This window comes from Natator depressus, chromosome 2, assembly GCF_965152275.1.
Source record: "Natator depressus isolate rNatDep1 chromosome 2, rNatDep2.hap1, whole genome shotgun sequence".
In the NCBI taxonomy this organism is placed as follows: domain Eukaryota; kingdom Metazoa; phylum Chordata; order Testudines; family Cheloniidae; genus Natator; species Natator depressus.
Genome location: NC_134235.1, coordinates 225,409,471 through 225,431,903, shown reverse-complemented (window position 1 = coordinate 225,431,903; position 22,433 = coordinate 225,409,471). Strand labels below are relative to the sequence as shown.

The following is a 22,433-nucleotide window of genomic DNA, read 5'->3' as shown; positions in this document are numbered from 1 at the left end:
TTTTCATGCCATAGACTTCTTGTTTTCCAGCCAGCACTAGCGTATATGCTACCAAAACACTTCTATCAGATTATCAGTTTCTCTATGTAATAAAAATCACACCAAAACATGCACATTATATGTAGGCTTGGAACAATTAGATTTTTATTGGTTAATGTCGGTAAACATGAATTACGCTATACATACACAAACTGACCAAAAAGTATTTCCATCAACAAAAATTGAAATTTTACTGATAGGCAAAGTGAGAACATGCTGCTTGAGAACTTATTAGAGTTTGATTTAAGGATATATATTTTTATGTTTAATGTTGGGAATTTGGATTTTAATGGTTATAAAACTAACTTTTTGAATTTCAATATCTAATATCATTAAATAATTATTTGCCGATCTCCCCCCATAATTTCCCTCAACTCTGAAAATTTGAATCGATAAAAGTAAAAAAAAAAGCTTAAAAACAAACACTCATACTATCCACCAAAATTATAAAACAATAAAAATATCAAATTCTGCCAACTCCAATTATATATATGCAGTGCAGTTGTAGCAATGTCAGTCCCAGGATATTAGAGAGACAAGGTGGGTAAGGTAATATCTTTTATTGGACCAACTTCTGTGGTGAGAGAGACAAGCTTCTGAGCCACACAGAGCTCTTCTTCAGGTCTGGGAAAGGTAGTCGTAGCTTGTCTCTCCACCAACAGAAGTTGGTTCAATATAAGCATAATTAATAATTATATGTCAGATACACATGCTTTTGAGGCATGAATTTTCCTGACATACCACAGACTGTTTCTGGCACAGGACCTTTCAGCATGTAGAGACAATGAACAGACCAGCCAAACCAGAACCCCCAAACATGGAGATTTGAGTAATATAGGATCCAGACTGAAAAAACTCATTGCGTTGCGAAAAAACCTGACTGGTGAGGCTTTGCTAAATCAAGACCAAGACAATTTCTTGATTTTGTCCATCTATCACAACAATCCAGAACAATGCAAAGTTCACATGTTATCCACTGGTAAAAGGATTTTTATTAGGGCTGTCAAGCAATTAATCACAATGTTAAACAATAATGGAATACCATTTATTTAAATATTTTTGGATGTTTTCTACATTTTCAAATATATTGATTTCAATTACAACACAGAATACAAAGTGTGTAGTGCTCACTTTATATTTATTTTTTATTACAAATATTCGCACTCTAAAAAACAAAAGAAATAGTATTTTTCAATTCACCTAGTACAAGTACTGTATTGCAATCTCCTTATCATGAAAGTTGAACTTACAAATGTAGAATTATGTACAAAAAATAACTGCACTGAAAAATAAAACAATGTAAAACTTTAGAGCCTACAAGTCCACTCAGTCCTACTTCAGCCAATCGCTCAGACAAACAAACTTGGTTACAATTTGCAGGAGATAATGCTGCCTGCTTCTTGTTTACAATGTCACCTGAAAGTGAGAACAGGCATTTGCATGGCACTGTTGTAGCCAGCATCGCAAGATATTTACGTCCCAGATGCGCTAAAGATTCATATGTTCCTTCATCTTCAACCACCATTCCACAGGACATGTGTCCATGCTGGTGATGGGTTCTACTCAATAATGATCCAAAGCAGAGTGGACTGACGCATATTCATTTTCATCATCTGAATCAGATGCCACCAGCAGAAGGCTGATTTTCTTTTTTGGTGGTTCGGGTTCTGTAGTTTCTGCATCTGAGTGTTGCTCTTTTAAGACTTCTGAAATCATGTTCCACACCTTGTCCCTCACAGATTTTGGATGGCATTTCTGATTCTTAAACCTTGGGTCGAGTGCTGTAGCTATTTTTAGAAATCTCACGTTGGTATCTTCTTTGCATTTTGTCAAATCTGCAGTGAAAGTGTTCTTAAAACGAACATGTGCTGGGTCATCATCCTAGACTGCTATAACATGAAATATATGGCAGAATGCAGGTAAAACAGAGCCAAAGACATACAGTTCTCCCCCAAGGAGTTCAGTCATAGATTTAATTAACGCATTATTTTTTAACGAACATCATCAGCATGGAAGCACGTCCTCTGGAATAGTGGCCGAAGCATGAAGGGGCATATGAATGTTTAGCATATCTGGCACATAAATACCTTGCATCGCTGGCTACAAAAGTGCCATGCGAACGCCTGTTCTCACTTTCAGGTGACATCGTAAATAAGAAGCAGGCAGCAGCATCTCCTGTAAATGTAAACAAACTTGCTTGTCTTAGTGATTGGCTGAACAAGAAGTAGGACTGAGTGGACTTGTAGGCTCTAAAGTTTTATATTGTTTTGGTTTTGAGAACAGTTATGTAACAAAAAAAATCTACATTTATAAGTTGCACTTTCATGATAAAGAGATTGCACTACAGTACTTGTATGAGGTGAATTAAAAATACTATTTCTTCAGTTTATCATTTTTACAGTGCATATATTTGTAATAAAAATAATAATATAAAGTGAGCCCTGTACACTTTGTATTCTGTGTTGTAATAGAAATCAATATATTTGAAAATGTAGAAAAACATCTGAAAATATTTAATAAATTCCAATTGGTATTCTATTGTTTAACAGTGAGATTAATCATGATTACTTTTTTTAATCGCAATTAATGTTTTTTGAGTTAATCGCAAGTTGACTGTGATTAATTGACAGCCCTAATTTTTATATATGTGTAATTTAAATAGAGATTCTCCACCCCTCCTTCCCACACTACTGGTTATTCTTTGAGTTGTGTGATCTGTAGCGGCATGCACAAAATTAAGGTTACCACCTGCTCAATTTTTGATCCTCTGTTCTGCTCCCCCAGTTTGGAGAGATGCCTCTTCAGTTTTGCAAGACAGGTGGAGCAGGTCAATATGCTGCACTTGCTAATGCCTTATGGGAATGCTGGTCAGGTAAACCCCATGCCACAGGATCAGCTATTATGCAAGGTGACCATCTCTGTCTTTGCAGTTTTGCCCCTTCCACAGCATTAATCCTACACTCAACACGGGGAACACTGTGACAGTAATTACTGTCAAACTTCAACTGAAAATGCTGACAACTGTAGTTCGTTGCCTCCAGCTGATATAGTACTTCCCATGTAAAAAGAAACACTGTAAGAGCTGACCACCTCTCACAAGAGAGCTACCTGGGCAGAGCTGGGAGACAGAGATTTATCAGCAGTGCTGAACCAGCTGGTCCAATAATGTGAAAACTGTTTGTCCAGCTGTAGTATACAGCAGAGCCTTTGAAAAATAATAATGATATTTGTTACAGCATATAGAGCCTTCCATCTCAGGAGCTCAAAGTATTTTCTAACCATTAATAAATTGAACCATACATCCGTGACACAGGGATTCGTATCTCGATTTTACAGATAAGGAGACTGAGACACAAAGAAAGTAAGCAATTTGCCCTACGTTTCAAAGGAATACTGCGGCAGAACTAAGGGTCGAATCCCGGTTAAATTCAGTATTGTGCCTTAGCCACAAGACCATCTTTCCTAGTCTATTGGGGGAGAGGAATAGAAGAAGGGGAACTAGACAGGAGAGGAAATGGATAGGGTGTGAAACTCGTGGGACAAAAAATAGATTTGGGGGCACAGAGCAAGGAGGAGGAGCTTAGGAAAGAGGAACAATAAGAACTTGGTGAGGTAAGGGAATCATGTAGGAGAAGGCAATTGGGGAGGAAGGAAAAGAAAGATGAAGACTAGTAGGACTGGAAGAAAGGAAAAACAAAGGCTAGAAAGAGTGTGAAAGAAGGACAGAGAGGGAAAGAAAGGTATGGAACGAGCAGGGAAGGGTGATAAAAGGCATAATGGACAGCAGATAGACCAACTGGAAAGGAAAAAAAAGGAGGGGAGAATACTCAATATTCCAGGCAAAAGAAGAACTGGAATACTCGGCAACATAACAGTTTGTGATTCCATCTTGGTGCGGGTGTGGCTTGCCCTAAAGAATGTGGATCAGTAGGAAGAATATGGACTGAGATTAATTCATTTTTTGCCCAGCAGTAAAGCTGCTCACTCACTGCAACACAAATCGCGCAAGCTATTAAAGTTATCTCAGCTGGCATCTGAGAATGAAACACTTGAAAATCAAAGCGCACAATGCAAACTATATCTGATGACTTCTCTATGTTACAAGTGATGTAGGTCTCAGGGTGTCTTATGGTAATGCTATGGAAAACACACGTTGAAGTTTCTTCCAAAGGTAAGGTTCAGAGGCTTGGGAGCAATTTGACTAAGTGCATGAATGTCACATCATATTAAGATCACATTTCTGCCTCATTAATGTTTAAAAAAGGTTTCACAAGTTCCCCTATAATCACAGGTCCATTAATCACAAAAGATGTTTTTTGTTCTGACTAGCATTAAAGAGCTTCTATATTTTGATCAGGCTATATTAAAAAAAATACAATGCCAGTGTTTGGATAATGCTGTTCTGTGACCTTGCTGTACAAAGCCTAAGACAGTTCCCATATATACATGATAAAGCCAGATAAGGGGCCTGCCTATCCATTTTTACCACACTGTAACTCAAATTCCAATATCACCGGTCATCTGGTTTGGTTCTCTTGTTGTCCAATTAAACCCTCTTTTTTCTTTAATTTTGAGGCAGTGATTGAAATACCCCAGAATCTGGGAACCCCACTTTGTTTGGCAAGATATCCTTGTTTCCAACACTTAGACAACTGGCCTGATTCTGCACTCTGCTGCAGCAGTTTTTGTAGGGAGAACTCCATTGACTTCCATGGGGTTATACTGAACCCAGTTCCGAGCAAACTAGGCTGGTTTATGTTTTTGCACAGACAACAGGCGAACCTGGCTGTTTTGACTGATTTTCACTTTGAATTTCAGGGGTTCAGGCACAACTGAATTGAAATTGGAAAAAATACATTCATATGAACCCCTTGAGCCAAAACTGTCAAGTTTCACACAGTACTAATGTGGCGTCAAGAACAGTATCACACTGTCTTCTTGACACAAACCTGGCTGATGTAGCAAAAAGGCCACATGGGGGAAATTGATAATATGTATACATTATATCTCCATAATAATAAAGAATGTAGAACTAGTGAAGGAAGGAAGGGACCTGGGTGAAGGAGTAAAGGAGAACTGTGAGGGAGGTGGATAAAATTGGTGAAGATCTGTTGGTCACGGAAAGAGGCAGGTTTGGGGAAGGGTGTTTGTAGGGGGCCCAGTTCTGTTGGTGGGAAAAATGCTATTGGTATGTTCTTCTTACATCCTGTATCATGGATGTCGACAGCATTGTACAGGGGCCCCTTTTTATTTTTATTTTTTTACAAAGCCAAACAACCAAGCATTTCAAACTACCGGTAGGCTAAAGGGAGATTAAGAAGGGTTTAGGCAACACTCAGAACAGGAAGCAAAGGAGAAAGTGAAAAAAATGAATACACGCATGCATGCACACTGACTGCAGAGTAGCAAGGAAAAAGGTAGGGCTTGTATAAAAATTAGTGAGGGAAACTGAGAACCACAGGAGAGAGGGTAAAAGAACGTGCATAATGAGAGGGGAGCAAGGCAGAAAAAGCTAACATGACCTGTCTTGTTTTGAAAATTATAGTCACTCCAATCTGACCTGGTTGTCAAAGAGGTATGTGATGGTGCTCGCTCAGGGGTGGTTGGGAGGGGAGCATCACCTAGTGGTCAGGGATTAGACCCGTGACTTGCAGGGGCAGCGGTTGGGAGGGGAACCCTGTCCCACCCACTCCCACTGGGCCCTAACTTAAGGCCCTTTGAGGGCTGTCAGTGATCTGACAGCCAGGGGCGCTAAATGTTGCCCTTTCTGGGCCACTTTCTACCACCTCCCTGTGATTGTCCCAAGGCTGCCATCTGGGTTTAGTAAGTGTGAAGGGTGTCTGCTCACCACAAGGCACCTTTCAGTGTCTGCACGTCATGTGGGAGCTTTCTCTTGGGATGGAAAATGCCTCCTCCCGTAGTATGATCCATCTGCCTAGGCCATATCTGTCATAAGGCTTTCCCCTCCTGGGGAAGTCCAAACAAAACAAAGGGAATTAACACACCCAGAGTTCACATGAGAGGGAGAGGGGGATGCTTCCTTCTCAGGTCCTTCTCTGAAGCAGAACCTCCCATCCCTCAGGGAGGGATCTTTGGGCAGGTTTTAGGGAGAGATTCTGCTTTCCCTTAGCTCTTCTCTGCTGGAGCTGCAGGTTGCTGGTCTGTTCTTTTCCTTGGTCTGCTCCCAGGTGAGCTGTTCTCCTGCCTTTTAACACATTCCCCAGTTGGTGTATTTCCTATAGGTATGCTAGGACAGGGTTGGCTGAGCACAGAGTAGTTCCTTAAACTCTTGTTGTCCAGTGTGGGGTTTACATACCCATCACAGGGTAATATAGACACCAAGCACATGTGTACTTATAAATGACAAGATAATGCAGGATAGACTGTTTTAAAGTGTGAGTCTATTCTGAAAAGTGTCAGTAAAAGTATTATTGTGCGATCCCATGTTTATTATATTTCCATGACTCCCTATCAAATCTGAGGAGCTAAATGAATTCTCTGTATTAGTCTTCACTGCAAAGTATGTGATGGAGATTCCCAAACCTAAACCATTCTTTTTAGGTGAGAAATCTGAGGAACTGTCCCAGATTGAGGTGTCAGTAGAGGAGATTTTGGAACATACTGATAAATTAAACAGTAATAAGTTACCAGGACCAGATGGTATTCACCCAAGAGTTCTGAAGGAACTCAAAATATGAAATTGCAGAACTACTAATTGTATTATGCAACCTATCACTTAAATTATTTTCTGTACCAGATAACTGAAAGATACCTAATGTGATACCAATTTTTAAAAGAGGCTCCAGAAGTGATCCTGGCAATTACAGGCAAGTAAACCTAACTTTAGTACCAGGCAAATTGGTTGAAATTGTAGTAAAGAACAGAATTTTCAGACACATAGATGAACATGATTTGTTGGGGAAGAGTGAACACAGCTTTTGTAAAGGGAAATCATGCCTCATCAATGTATTATAATTCTTGGAAGGGGTCAACAAACATGTGGACAAGGGTGATCCAGTTGATATAGTGTACTTGGACTTTCAGAAACCCTTTGGCAAGGTCCCCCACCAAAGGCCCTTAAGCAAAGTAAGCCATCATGGGATAAGAGGGAAGGTCCTTTCATGGATCAGTAACTAGCTAAAACACAGGGAAAAAAGGGTGGGAATAAATAGTTTTCAGAACAGAGAGAGGTAAATAGCAGTGTTCCTCAGGGATCTGTACTAGGACCAATGCTGTTCAACGTATTCATAAATGATCTGGAAAAAGAGGTAAACAGTGTGGTGGCACAAAATTACTCAAGATAGTTAAATCCAAAGCAAACTGCGAAGAGTTACAAAGGGATTTCACAAAACTGGATGATTGGGCAATAAAATTGCTGATGAAATTCAGTGTTGTAAAGTGATACATACTGGAAAACATAATCCCAACTATATTTATACAAAGATAGGGTTTAAATTAGCTGTCACCACTCAAGAAAGATCTTGGAGTCATTGTGGATAGTTCTCTGAAAACATGCACTCAATGTGCAGCAGCAGTCATAAAAGGTAAAAGAATGTTAGGAACCATTAGGGAAGGGATAGATAATAACAGACAGTATCATAATGCTGCTATATAAATCCATGGTACGCCCACACCTTGAATACTGCATGCAGTTCTGGTTGCTCCATCTCAAAAGAGATATATTAGAACTGGAAAAGGTACAGAGAAGGGAAACAAAAATGATTAAGGGTAAAGAACAGCTTCCATATGAAGAGAGAGATTGAAAAGATTGGGACTTTTCAGCTTGGAAAAGAGATGACTAAGGGGAGTTATGACAGAGTCTATAAAATCATGAATGTTGTAGAGAAAGTGAATAAGGAAATGTTATTTAGCCTTTCACACAACACAAAAACCAGGGGTCACTGAAGGAAATTGATAGGCATCAGATTTAAAACAAACAAAAAGAAGTACTTTTTCACACTATGCACAGTCAACCTGTGGAACTCGTTGCCAGGGGATGTTGTGAATCCCAAAACTATATATGGTTCAAAAAAGAACTAGATAAGTTCACGGAGGATAGGTCCAGCAAGGGCTATTAGCCAAGATGGTTAGGGATGCAACTCCATGCTCTAAACGTCCCTAAGCCTTTGACTGCAAGATGCTGGGACTGGACATGAGGGGATAGATCACTTGATGATCGCCTTGTTCTGTTAATTACCTTTGAAGCACCTGGCATTGTCAGAAGAGAGGATATTGGGCTAGATGGACCATTGGTCTGGCCCAGTATGGCTGTCCTTATGTTCTTAGGCGTTTTCACATAAACAGTAGTTTTTTCTAATTGCTAACCCTGCAAATTCAACCTGGTCTATTTCTGTCTCAACCATCACTACTACTAATAAAGCTTCTTCAAGCTAAGTCTCATCTGTCCTTCTCCATTGGTGGAAATTCTGCTTTCAGTCCCACTTGACTCAATACCACAAACCAGAGCAAGTTTGTTGAGGGAAGTGATACCATGTTGAATGTCACTTTTTGGGGTTTCACTTAAGTTAAATCATTTTAGAAATGTGTTTAACTTTGGGCTGGGATTTCTCCTACAAATTGTTTTCAGTCCAGTGATCACACCAGTCTGCTTCTTCACAGCATAAATAATATTTTATTATAGCTCCTGAAGAGTTTCATAGCCAATATGTACTTGAAGGCCTCGGCAGACTAGAAACATTAAACTTAATGTTAAGGTTAATGCAAATCCTTGAGCTTTGACTTCCCTTTAAGACTATATAAAAAGGTTTATAACCAATAGCATTAAATAAATGGAAGTATATTGATCACCTAAATCTGAATATATATATGAAGAATCATTTTTCACTTTGGTTCGGTATTTTTCCTCAGGGTTGCAACATCATAAAATCTGCAACAACAACTGAGACTGTGATATGTGAACGAGAGTTGTGATCACTACTCAAAAGGCAAGAGAAAGTAAGCAGAGTAAGCAAAAGAACATTCCCAACAGACAAACTTATCAACAAGGTAGGAATGTGGGTTGTGCCGTATAGAATTTTATTCTGGTCATTTATATGCACAGAGCGTTGTTTGACTGGAAACAAAAATGCTCTTGGTCTGGTTCTGATGTTGATATGTTACTCAGCCTAAATAAAACATTTCCTTGAATCAGGTTAATAAAAAGAGAAGGCCAGTACAAAGTGGATAGCGGCATTGAAATAAGGTCTAATGTTTCCTCTAATCAGATATTGGTAGAACAAAGATAAATACCTTCTGTCTTTAACATGCCTTTATTTGCAGTTCCTAAGATTAGCCTTTAAGCAACCAATCAAGTAGCCCTCCAACACCCTAACTCAATGGGGGGAAATAGTAATCCTGAATAAGAAGAAATCAGAATTCTTAAGTATGCAGGATGTAATAAAAATTTTCATTTGGTTTGCTGCATTGTTTCCAGTTTTGCTTAGAATTTACCCACCCTTCTCCCATTGCTATGGAGATGAAGATAGTGTCTAGACTCAGTTGGCCAGAACAACAGCTGGTGTAAAGTGTCATAGCTGCGCTGACTTCAATGGAATCACCCTGATTTGCAGCAGTTGAGGTTCTTACCCTATATGTTTAGAAGCAAATTAACTGAATATTTCAAATCTAAATGCTTCTTACATTGCTTTAAATTAGACAACTTACTGTTTTCTAAGTGAAATTAAAAAAAAAATTGATTATTGACATTACATTTGCCTGGCACACCAGAGCCTAGTGCAGCCCAACATGGCACATTATAAAACAAATTCCCTCAGAACCTGGGTTTGCAGCAGGAAAAAACCCCAGAGCCATGACACTGATAGAGGCAAGGCAGGCATTTCCAGAGTTTCTCTTCACCAGTCACCTATCCTGTGCCAAGGACTAGTGGCAGGGCAAGCCATTAGTCCCAGCCATTCCAGCCAGCACCTCAGAGAATACAGCCCTCCACACCACTCTCTGTACTGGAAGTAATGGAGAACACCACCATTGTTTCTCCTCTATGTCTAGCCAGTTTAGGAAATAACAGGAGGCTCCCACAATATACAAGTTAACCTATTTCTTCTTCAAGTTGGAATAAGCTGGGTGCCTGTAACATGGATTTTCTGATGGTTTCGAGTATCTATATCAGTAGAGCGTCACCAGAGAGTGGAACAGGCTTACTTCACTCCAAAGAGTGTCCAGTGAAAACAATGTCCATTGAAACTAAAGCTCAGTTCAGCAGATGATTACATTCCCAAACAAGGGGAGCTGCAATTCAAATAAAAGTTTAAAAACTTTCCAACTATCAGAGTGTTTAGATGCAGTGTTCCAATTCAGCTTATTAAGGAGAGGATGCAGTGTCCCAATTCAGGTCATTAAGGAGAGGAGAATTTGCAGCTCAAATCTAATTCCAAATCAAGATCTGGGGGGTTGGTTGGGGCCCATTTAAACCAAGCCAAAATCTTTTTTAAATGTAAAACATTTAAAGTTTTCATATGCCTGTGCCTTTCTTGATTCTGACTAAGGCTGGAAGAGCACATGTCAAAATACCAAGAAGAAAGCGTTTCTTGGGTAACTTCCACATCCACCTGCAGCAGGATGAACTAGAGATCCAAAGAGCCTATTTTCATGAGATTTACAGCATGATTTTGCAGACTCACTTTCATCTGAACCTTTTCCAGTTCATACATTACTCCACCATACTGGGGAGTGTTAAATTAACTGATTAAAAAGTAGTCCATTTGATATGTTTTAAAAGTCAATAAGGTGATTAAAAGTTCATTTGTACATTACTGTATACCAAGCAGTCCATTTTTTCCATTTCTTCATCAATTTGTATTTATTTATTTTAATTCATTTCTTATCAATGAAACATACTGAATGCCCAGGAAGCTTTCAATTCCCAAAACATGCAGTCTTAGCAGAAAGCAGAATTTTCACATTCAGCTTCCTCCTGGGGCAGTATATTTTGCTCCTATTGACCGAAGTAAACGCTTCATGCAGAAAATAATTAAATTCTTTTCTTAAAAAAAAAAAAAAAAAGTAACACCACTTTTCTCTTGTTCCTTTTCAAAGGGCATGCATTCTTACAGATCAAATCTTAACCCTTAGGACACTAGCATTTTCCAGACTGCCAGCCAGACAAATGCTTATGGCATACATCTACAATCCTCAGTTGTTTTAAATGACAAAAATTCATTCACCTGTGTTTTTTAATGGGTTTTTGTGCCTAAGCAGAGAGAAGACTTATGTGTTACTATGTGGAGGCCAGGGGAATAGGGCTGCTTCTGAGGTAAGTAGAGTGTTTTATTTCATATTCACTTTTCTGTTGGTTGCTATTAATTTTTACAACTGACCTGGCATTCTGCAGGCAAAATAAGGAGGGAATTGTTGCTTCTTTCAAGTTACATACTTCTATTGTAACAGTGAAGGGCCAATCCCTGGATCTCTCACAAGCAAGACACCCATCACCACCAAAGGGCATTAAACCCAAAATTATCTAGAGCAGTGGTTCTCAAACTAGGGCCGCCGCTTGTTCAGGGAAAGCCCCTAGTAGGCCAGGCTGGTTTGTTTACCTGCCGCATCCGCAGGTTCGGCCAATCGTGGCTCCCACTGGCCGCGGTTCGCCGCTCCAGGCCAATGGGGGCTGCGGGAAGGGTGGCCAGCACATCCCTCGGCCCGCGCTGCTTCCTGCAGCCCCCATTGACCTGGAGCAGCGAACTGCGCCAGTGGGAGCCGCAATCAGCTGAACCTGTGGACGCGGCAAGTAAACAAACTGGCCTGGCCTGCCAGGGGCTTTCCCTGAACAAGTGGTGGCCCTAGTTTGAGAACCACTGCTCTAGAGTATCAAAAGGTGCTGAGCACCCACAGCTTTTACTGAAGTCTGTGAAAACTTCAGGAGCTCAGCAGCTTTGAAAAACAGTCTGTATGGGCCCAGTTCGAGGAAAGCTGTCTCACTTAGGGTGGAATTGAGCCCTAAGCACACATAATACTACAATACAAGATGGAAACCATTCTAAATGTCATAGTTTTGCACAGTTTCCCTCTGGATCCAAGAACAATTAAAACACTTTTGGCTGAGCTTGTGAGTTTGTTCAAATGAAAAAAAAAATCAAAGTGAAACTTATGGGGAGTGACACCTCCTGAACTAAACAGCCTCAGGAAGTGAAACTCCCGAGCTTTGGGGGCTGAGAGCCAAAGCAAGTGTAGTGGAGGTGGATACTTTGCCCCTTTCTCTCTTTGGTCATACTCCGAAAACTATTGGCAAACAGAAAGCAGCAAGATGTGATCACCCAGAAAATCATAAAAAGGGAGCAGACGCTAATGCTCTGAGAAGAGCTTTTTATGTAACTAACATCATCATGCTAATGCATATACTTTTTCATAATTCTGTATTTTAATTGTTGCCATAAGCCTCACTCAGCACTTTAAAAAAATGAAATTAGATGGACTGGAAACCTTCTGCATAATGCAGGGACTAAATGATCAGATCTTCTAATCGTATCACATGTCCCTTTTGACTCTGCCACCGGTTCAGATAGTGAAAGAATGCAATCAGAGTCACGGTTTCCATCTTTAAATGCATATGATAATGCTAAACTTTTTATTTCATATTGACATTTCGCACAGAGATTCCAATTTCATTTCAATAATTGTATGCTCTTTTGTACCAGTGGATTACAACCTCCAAGGCCTCTTCTAGTTTCCTGAATATGTGAGCCAGAGTAGCACCATGGCCTGTCTGAGAAGGTCCAAGTGCAATTAAGCCATTTAGAGAATACCAACCTGGAGATCTCTGCCCATGCAGTAATCGTAATTGTCTGAAAGAGTCAAGGGCTTTGAAGAATCTGCATGGCACTCTTTAAAACAGCACCTCATCCCTCCATGAGCTATGAATGTTGCCATGTTTTGTGCTTGAGGGTTGAGAGAGATTTGGAGGTATTCCTGTCTGAAGCCCAATAAAAACTTGAGTCATGGCTCCTGCAGGCCAGTGTGCCAACTCATCAAATAAGGAAAGGGGGGAAAAGTCACCATTACAGGCGTTTTCATATCCTTTGCTTCATGGCTTGCTTTGTATCCACAAACTAAACAAAATCCCCTCAAACAAGCACTTCTATCTCCAGGCCGTGGGAGGGGAGAGAACGCACTATTCCCTACTGGTAGCTCCCTTTGCATCAGTTTCCCCTTTCATTTTATAACTCCCCCCAGATCATCTATTTGATGGGCTGGAACCTGGTAAACCTTTATAGACAAGGCTGAATTCACACCTTGTCACAGGTACTGGCTAGTAGAAGATATATCCAGGTGCACCTAAAGATATACACTTATTACTGTTTTATAAGAAGAGCTCCTGCAGCTGGCTGCAGACACTCACGTCTTGTGTATTTAATTACTAACCATACTGAGGCTCCCAAACTACAACATTGTACTGGATGTTCTATATCTTATAAGTCTCTGTTAATATGCAATAAGATTTAGATTAAAAATATTTTTAGGAAAAAATACTTTTCCTATTACAAGTTTCTATTTAACTTTATTTATCTGTCCCATTTCATCCCCATTCCAGTGGTTTAGTGACTAGACTTAAGAAACTTTAGGTATTTACACTGAATTTAACTAGGTTCTTATGATGCCCATGGAATCAGATCAACTGCAAAGAACTTCCCCCACCCCTTTGAACATTGTCATTACATACAAATGATTAGCAATGGGATGCATAGCATATGTCAAAGGGACATAAATCAATTTGCCTGGCCCCATGTCCAAGGGGCAAAATAGAAATGTGTAATTTGCACCTCATTTATTCTCCTTTGTATGTGGAATTGATTGAGGCTGTGAATCATACACAGTGATCAGAGCTGGATGATAAAGACATAAAGTCTCTGTCTTCCATGTCAAAATCATAAGAGAGAGTGTGAATTAAATAAATCATCTAAAAGGTACAAACTGCTGCAGTCTTGGGTATTGTTTGGCAGCAACAAAATATGATAACAAAGGCAGTCACATTTCAGAGTCAGAAGACTGTAAATATGTGGTACCTGGCATGGAAACAAATGGTGTAAGTCCATGATGAATGACATACATGTAGCTTTGATTCACGTATATAGCCACTTATGTCTGGCAATTGATTATAAGGGGGGGAAGGTGGTGTACAATACCAGCAAACTTGTATGCTTGCAATTCCTTTCATCATCACTGAATCAATTTCAGCCAGCGCTGCTTCAGTTTTAGGCAAAAGACAGCTTTAAAATGTAGCTTTGCCACATGTGCTCTTCTTAAGAGAAATATTATACAAATCCCAACAGGACAAACCTATGGGACTGAATTCTGCCTAGGAAGATGTTTCTATTATTTCTGGCCAGACAAGTTCCCTAGTGAACATGAATGATTCCTAGAAGACCCATTTAATCTTCAGTTGCAGGAAAAACACAGGAGTTTTATTTCTAGCAGGACTAACATACAGTAGAAGCCAAGGCCTCTGATCCTGGCACTGCAAACCTATAGCCAGTGGTGAGCTGGAGCCGGTTCGCACCGGTTCGCTGGAACCAGTTGTTAAATTTAAAAGCCCTTTTAGAACCGGTTGTCCCACGAGGGATAACTGGTTCTAAAAAGGCTTCTAAATTTAACAACTGGCCAAAAGTGGCACCTTAGGCACCGACTCCATGGGTGCTCCGGGGCTGGAGCACCCATGGGGAAAATTTGGTGGGTGCAGAGCGGGGGGGGCGGGGCGTGAGGAAGGCCACCCGGGGGTGGGGGGCGGCGCGCGCAGGGGAACCGCTCACCGCCCCAGCTCTCACCTCCGCCTCCCTGGGCCTGAGCATGAAGCCGCCACCTTCTTCTCAGCCCTCCCAGGATTCCCGCGTGAAGAGCTGATTCACAGGAAGCAGGGGGGGGCAGAAAAGCAGAGCGGGGCAGTGCGTTCAGGGGTGGGGGCAGAGGTGGAGCAGAGGTGAGCTGGGGCCAGGTGCGGGGCGGGTAGCTGCCGGTGGGGGCTCTGCACCCACCAAATTTTCCCCGTGGGTGCTCCAGCCCCGGAGCACCCACAGAGTCGGCGCCTAAGGTGCCACTTTTGATGTGATCAATGGGGGGAGTGGCTGCTCCCCTTGCTCCCCCCCTAGCTTCGCTACCCCACCCCTAGGAGCCAGAGGGACCTGCCGGATGCTTCCTGGGAGCCACCCCAGGTAAGCACCACCGGGACTCCCCACCTCACCCTCTGGCAGGTCCCTCTGGCTCCTAGGGGCGGGGCAGAGTGGGCACCCCCTACGGTGGCCCACGAGACCCTCCTGCCCGGTTCCGGGGGCAGTCAGGGGAGGGGGCTGGATGGGGCAGGGGTCCTGGGGGTGGGGGGCAGGCTACGACCCCATCGTGGGGTGAGGAGGGAACCGGTTGTTAAGATTTTGGCAGCTTATCACTGCCTATAGCACAGTGATTCCTGGCAAGAAAAGTAGGGACTGAATTATTGGCAGTGTACACATAGGAGTCTATTAGGACAAACTCATTTAATTTCTGTCAGAACAAACATATTGGATTGAATTAGTAGCAGGACAAATACAAATTTATCCAGGCAAGACAAATACATGATGTTACATTCCTGGCATAACACGTACACAGGGCCATATGCTCCCCTCCCATGTAAAAATGTATGGAGGAGAACAAAATCAAAAATCCATGTTGGTTTTGATGCATGGCTCTGAGCCACATTTAACCCCACAGGGCTGGCAGGGACACAGTAAGGCAGACGGTACACCCACAAAAAGGGTAGCCAAGGGGTTCTCCCTAGAGGAACCTTGGCCATAAACTTGTGGATCCCCAGCCAGCTGTGCAGATGGTCTGTCTCCTTTCAACGTTCATTCCATTTCCCCCACCAGCCATGAAGCACAGGTCAGCTCCTTACTCTGTGTTCAGCTATATTTTGCAATATCTGACAGCCTGGGAAGAAGACTACAACTCCCGTCATCCACTTGGCAAATTTCAACCGCAACTAACTTTATTTAACTCACTGTTTAAATTTATTTTGTGACAACTCAGACCTGTACAAATGGCTGATGAGAGTTACATTCCTTCTGTGGAAATCATTGGGCTAGGCAGCCAGACCAGTGCTACATGACAAAACTTGACAGAACACAGGTATTGAATGAATGCGTTATGTGGAGCACACAAGCTACAGACCTTAGTAGGTCTACAATATAGTGATTGAGATCGTACAATGTAGACTTGTACAATACAGTGATTGAGATCCAGGGCATACTATACAATGGAGCACAGGCACTCTGGCCTACCTGTTACTCCTGGGCTGGTGTCCACAAGTCAAGGATGGCCATGAGGTGGTATTCAATGAGCAGGGATTGTAGTAATCACTAGAACCAGGATCAATAAGCAAAAGTCAGAGTCAGGCCGGGGCTGTAAATCAGAGATAGCTATAGGCTGGAAATCAGGAGGCAAGAGTCAGGGTCAGAGTCAGGCTGGGGTCAGAGACTGGAGATCAGAAGCAAGCTGGAATCTGGAGTCACAGCAGGCCAGAAGTCTGTGTGGTTGCCCAGACAACTACAGGGTTAAATAGTGCACTTGGCCAATCAGAAGGTGGCAGAGTGCTGTCACTCTGGATCCTTTGGACATTACTGCCTGTGGCACCTAATCGCCACAGTGCTTCTTGGATGTGACTCTGCATCCACTCTGTGCCCTCCCAGTAGTGATGGGGGAATGTCAGCCAACCCAGCCTCTGCAGACCTGGGTTTTAGTCCCATGGAACCTACACTTAGGTGCCTAAGTCTGGGCATTAAGCTCCTAAATGCCTTTGTGACTCTGGAGACCAGAAATTTACAGACCCTGCCTGTTAGGTTTCTCACAGATAATTTCCAGACACACACACATCTAGATGAAAAGAAAAGGAGTACTTGTAGCAGCTTAGAGACTAACAAATTTATTTGAGCATAAGCTTTCGTGAGCTACAGCTCACTTCATTGGATGCATTCAGTGGACTTGAGCATAAGCTTTTGTTAGCTACAGCTCACTTCATCGGATGCATTCAGTGGAGACATCTAGATGTGGCTATTACTCTTGTCCTGGACAGAGCAACCTCTACTTCTGCTGGAAATCAGAGCTTTGCCTGTCTTCACAGAAGATGATGCTCTTGCCATGCTAGCTCTTGAAAATGCATGGACCCCCACCAAACTGTAAAAGAAAGCAAACTTTACCAACTAGAGAGTGGAAAAATTAACACTACCACAACAGCCACTCTCTGTCTATTGAGAGCCTGGGACCAAAGCCCCCTCTCCCAGCCCACTACCTGGATAGATGACCCAGAACAGAAAAAAACAGGAAGGAAGAAAATCTGAGAGTCAGTGGTGGGAAAAAAAAACACTGACCCAAAGGAATTTTCATGTACCCATGTCAATACTGTGAAGGAATCAAACAGATCCTCCTTCTCATGAACTCAAACTGCTTTGACTCAACCCCAGGGTGAGGAATCACCATTTCAATTAAGAGAAAATCTCTTCCCTCACATCTGAGTTGGCCTTATAAAATACCAGGAACAACAAACCAAGCTCAAGGCCTTAAAAAAACCCCACCTTTTCCCAAGAACTCAGCCCATTCTCACTAGTAGCAGTCATGGAAGCACTAACAGGATTCAAGGCCACCAACTGTCTCTCTCACCACAGCTAGGACCCCTTACGAAAGAGAGCATCTACATATCCTTTGAAGAAAGAATTCCACCAGGAAAAGCGAAAGTATTTCTTACCGGTGCTAAAGAAACCATCATACCAGTAAACTCACAAATTAACTCCCAGTGTGTAATTTCCTTTTCTAAGCAAGCTAAAATTCAGAAGTTAGTAGAGAAATATTCTTCTGCACCACCCAACAGCCATTATTCTGAAAGCCATTCAATGACAGTACAGAGACAGCATTTGTTGCTCTGTTGGGTCATCTCATCCTGTCCATAGACAGTGAAGAAACACCTTGCTAGACCTCTCTGTGGCATTTGATAGTAGTGATAACCAAATACTCCTATGGCACTTCCAAGAGGCTTCATGGTCAAAGAAATGCCTTGAAATGCTGAGATCTTCCCTCTCAGGCTGAAACTAAGCTCAGTCCATTCCCCATTCCCCATCTTCTTTAAAACCTATAGCAAGTCATTAAGAGAGCTAGTGAGACAACAGATATTAAAATGATACTGTGACAGTCTGTACCCTATGTTCACCCCTTTCACCAGACTGTGATAAATTTTGTACAAAGAATGACTTGTGAGGTATCATTTGAAAACTTATAATTTGATGATCAATATTGTTCTGGTCAAATACGTGTGACAACATTGCACGTAAAGCTATAAGATTCCTCTGTATGGTATTACTAAGACATGGTCATCTGCCCTCATGGCATCCATTGTGGATAAGTTTACCATGTGATGGATTTACAGTAGAAGACGCGTGGCAAGCTTCATGGTTCACAGAGAAAGTGACAAAACATGGAATTTGTGCTGCAGCAGAATTTCATTGGCATTTTAGAGATGGACTACTATGTCAACGTGGGCATCCACAAACCATGACACACATTGCTGAGGACTGCAAAATGACTCAACTTCCTGGAGGTCTTCGTGCCTTGAACATTGTTGATAAGAACTCTGTGGCTTGGCTTGACCAAATAAATAAATAAAATATAAATAACTTGTAGTCACTTAAAATCTATCTTTTGTAGTTAATACATTTTTTTATTGTTTTATCTAAATCAGTGTGTTTGGATTGAAATGTTTGGGAAACTCCATTTGGGATAACAGGATTTGTGCATATAATTTCCTGTTAATAATATGACAGACTTTATATGAGCTTGTATTGTTCAGGAGGGGGTGAGCAGTACAAGACATACATTTCTGGGGAAAGTCTGGGACTGGGAATTTGCTGGTGGTGCTCTTCAGTGTAATGCAAGGGTGGCTGGCTATAGCACTCATAGAACAGAACTGGGAGTAACTTACATGCTGGAGGCTGTGTGTGAGCAGACCGGGAGTAGTAGAGTAGGGGACTGGAACACATGACTTATGAGGAGAGGCTGAGGGAACTGGGATTGTTTAGTCTGCAGAAGAGAAGAATAAGGGGGGATTTGATAGCTGCTTTCAACTACCTGAAAAGGGGGTTCCAAAGAGGATGGATCTAGACTGTTCTCAGTGGTACCAGATGACAGAACAAGGAGTAATGGTCTCAAGTTGCAGTGGGGGAGGTTTAGGTTGGATATTAGGAAAAACTTTTTCACTAGGAGGGTGGTGAAACACTGGAATGCGTTACCTAGGGAGGTGGTGGAATCTCGTTCCTTTGAGGTTTTTAAGGTCAGGCTTGACAAAGCCCTGGCTGGGATGATTTAGTTGGGGATTGGTCCTGCTTTGAGCAGGGCATTGGACTAGATGACCTCCTGAGGTCCCTTCCAACCCTGATATTCTATGATTCTTTGATTCTAGTAACTCTCACAGTGAAGTAGTGTAAAAGGGACCCCCAGGTTGGTGAACTGAGGGGATACAGTTGTTCAGCAGTTCAGATTGTACCCTGGGTAATGTCATAGGTACCCAGCACTACTTCTCTTTACATTAGTTGTGAATAGGATCTCCCAGTACCTAGCGATTATCAGGACCTAGATGAAGAGCGTCTGATGAAAGCTGAACCCAGCTAAAATTTAAAATTTGTAAAATTTAAAAATCAAAGCATTGCCCAGTCAACCCAATAAAGAAAGCCAAGTGTCCAACAACAGAATCTGAAACTCAGTTAATTGCAAGGAAAACAGAGGTGATGTTTGTCAGAAAGAGAAAAGAAATGCACAGAATTTGCGCCTCTATTGAATATATCTGTGTCTCGATTGTTAAATAGGTGTTCCACTCATTCATGGTCTTCAGTGTTGAATATTTCAGATTATATCTAGTAATGAATTTCCATGTCCTGAAACAGCTCCAGTCAATATAGATGACAGCAGACTTTTGATTAAGTATTCAAGTTATTATGAGCGCCTCATGCTGATGTTCTGTCCTCTGCACTGGATCCTCAATTAATAGAGTTTGATTCAAGATCTCTCTCATATTAACAGCCCTCTCAGGGACTAAACCCATTTGATAACAGGAATATTAACTGAAACATATAAAAATGGCTGAGTATTTGTGGAGAGCCAGTTTCAATTTCAGAATCACAAGTATTCATACCAGGAACCTGAGTCAAAGAGTTTTGAATGGTCCACTCGGGGAACAGAAGCATACTCTGCATACTATATAGCTCACCCTACCTGATCACTCTCGTTACAATGTGTATGGTAACACCCATTGTTTCATGTTCTCTGTGTATATAAATCTCCCTGCTGTATTTTCCACTGCATGCATCCGATGAAGTGAGCTGTAGGTCACGAAAGCTTATGCTCAAATAAATTTGTTAGTCTCTAAGGTGCCACAAGTCCTCCTTTTCTTTTTGCGGATACGGACTAACACGGCTGCTACTTTGAAATCTGCATACTATGTGATCTGCTTGTCATATCAAACATGATCTCACATCTACAGGTAGGCCATTTTCTAACTTAACTAAGGAAAAAATTAAGACAACTTTAAATTACATTCTAGCTAAATCAATTCCTCCTGCTGCGTCAATTAGACACAACATTCTTTTTCACATCATGAGCTCTTGGTAAACAGCTGATGCTTACAGCCCCAGAGCAAACCACATTGCAGTGGTCAGTGAAGCAATTCTTGTATATGTATTTTGCAAAGCAGTTTAGGATCCTTTAGGATGAAAGCTGTGCTACATAAAAACAAGGTATTATACATAGAATTACAATGGATATTTGTTTGGTAGAGAGTAGATGGTATTTCTGGACTTATATTTCTCTTCTTTTATATCCACTTCCTTAGACTTTGTGTTTCCCACTCTCTGTAATTTGCATTCCACGGCATCCTGCTGCTTTGTCACTGGACTGTGACTTGAACCATCATTCTTCTCCAGAATCACCTGGGGACTTCTTGCTGCAAGGCAATACAGGTAAAAATGGATGTAATGAAGCGCATTGAAAAATAAAAGAAAATATAAATATGCAGAGCTGACAAAGGAAATTATTTCTCCTATACAGTGCTGAACAAACCAACTACAAAGAGAGAAAATCAAAAGACCCAATGTTTTCATGATCTTTCAGTAGAGAAAACAGATGTCAGTTACCACAGGATCTGAAATGCAGTGCTAAGTGTACTTTGTTGATGAATGCGTTAATGAAAAATGCTCATCTGGCTATACAAATGCTTACATAACCTATACAGAGGTGATCCTGGCTATATGACTAAATAGAAAGTTCACTCTCTCTTAAAAGCATCTCTGGATTTCATAGCTACCCAAAGGGGAGGCCCCAGAACTGCATGTCACCAGCAGTTGTCCACAGCCCAAGGAATTAGTCTCAATACACTATGCAAGTACCACAAAGTGGCTATTCAAGCCACTTGAATAGAAGGTGAATAAATAAGTCATAATAAAAAAACCTGATTAAACTTTGATTTTACATAGCATTTTTTATCCAGGTATTTCAAAGCTCTTTATAAAGTAGAGTAAGCATTTTCCTAATATACAGTTGTGGAATTGGAGGCATAGAGAGATTAATAAGCAACTTACCCAACTGCATCAAGTAGGTAAATGACAGAACTGGCACTAGAATTGTGGTTTCCTGACTCCCAGCCGACTGCTCTTGCCACTACGCAGTGGTGCCTCTCTCACAAACATGACTACTTAAAGAATCTTTGCAACATAGAATATTGAAACTTAAATGCTTCCATATATTTTAATTGACTGCTTGTGTTTCCTTCTCTTTGTTGTTTCAATCTGCAAGTCTCTGGCTACCTATGCACCTTCTGAATTGACAAGACACTTAATAAGAATCAGCACCTCTTATTCTTCCTACTCACTGTCACTGATGCTCCAAGCTTGCTTAGTACTATTCACAGTCAGCTCTATCCATGCATTTCTTGAACAGTTAGAGAAAGAAAACTTGAACCAATGCCACTTTACTTGAAGCCCAATGAAAACCACTAACAATTTTAACAAATTTGTACACTAATGAGTTCTGAAGGATGGCATTCTGTGTGTTCTAGTTCTTTGAGCATTTTGTGTACAAAGAAATCTTGCATTATACACTACAAAAGGCAAGTTTGACAGGAATGAGCCAAGTCAGTAAAGATGAGCCAAGTCAATCTGGCAAGTATACAGCTGTTTCTAATACAGGACATCCTGATAGAATTTTGATGACATCTGCCAGCAAGGGAACAAACATTTCGAAATGCCTTTAACAAATCAAAGCCATATTGTCACTCAACTTTTTAACAGTTTTCAGAGTAGCAGCCGTGTTAGTCTATATTCGCAAAAAGAAAAGGAGTACTTGTGGTACTCAAATAAATTGGTTAGTCTCTAAGGTGCCACAAG

The 22,433-nt window shown here is 41.3% G+C and overlaps 1 protein-coding gene across 1 annotated transcript in view; it reads right to left on the bottom strand.

Moving 5' to 3' along the window:
- Positions 1-20,855: 20,855 nt before the first annotated feature.
- Positions 20,856-22,433, bottom strand: part of ARL5B (ARF like GTPase 5B) — an 89,611-nt gene continuing 88,033 nt past the window's right edge. Inside the window, exon 6 of the mRNA XM_074946042.1 lies at positions 20,856-20,995. Within this exon, the coding sequence (XP_074802143.1) occupies positions 20,962-20,995 (34 nt within the window). The 3' untranslated portion in view covers positions 20,856-20,961. The remainder of the gene's footprint in view (positions 20,996-22,433) is intronic.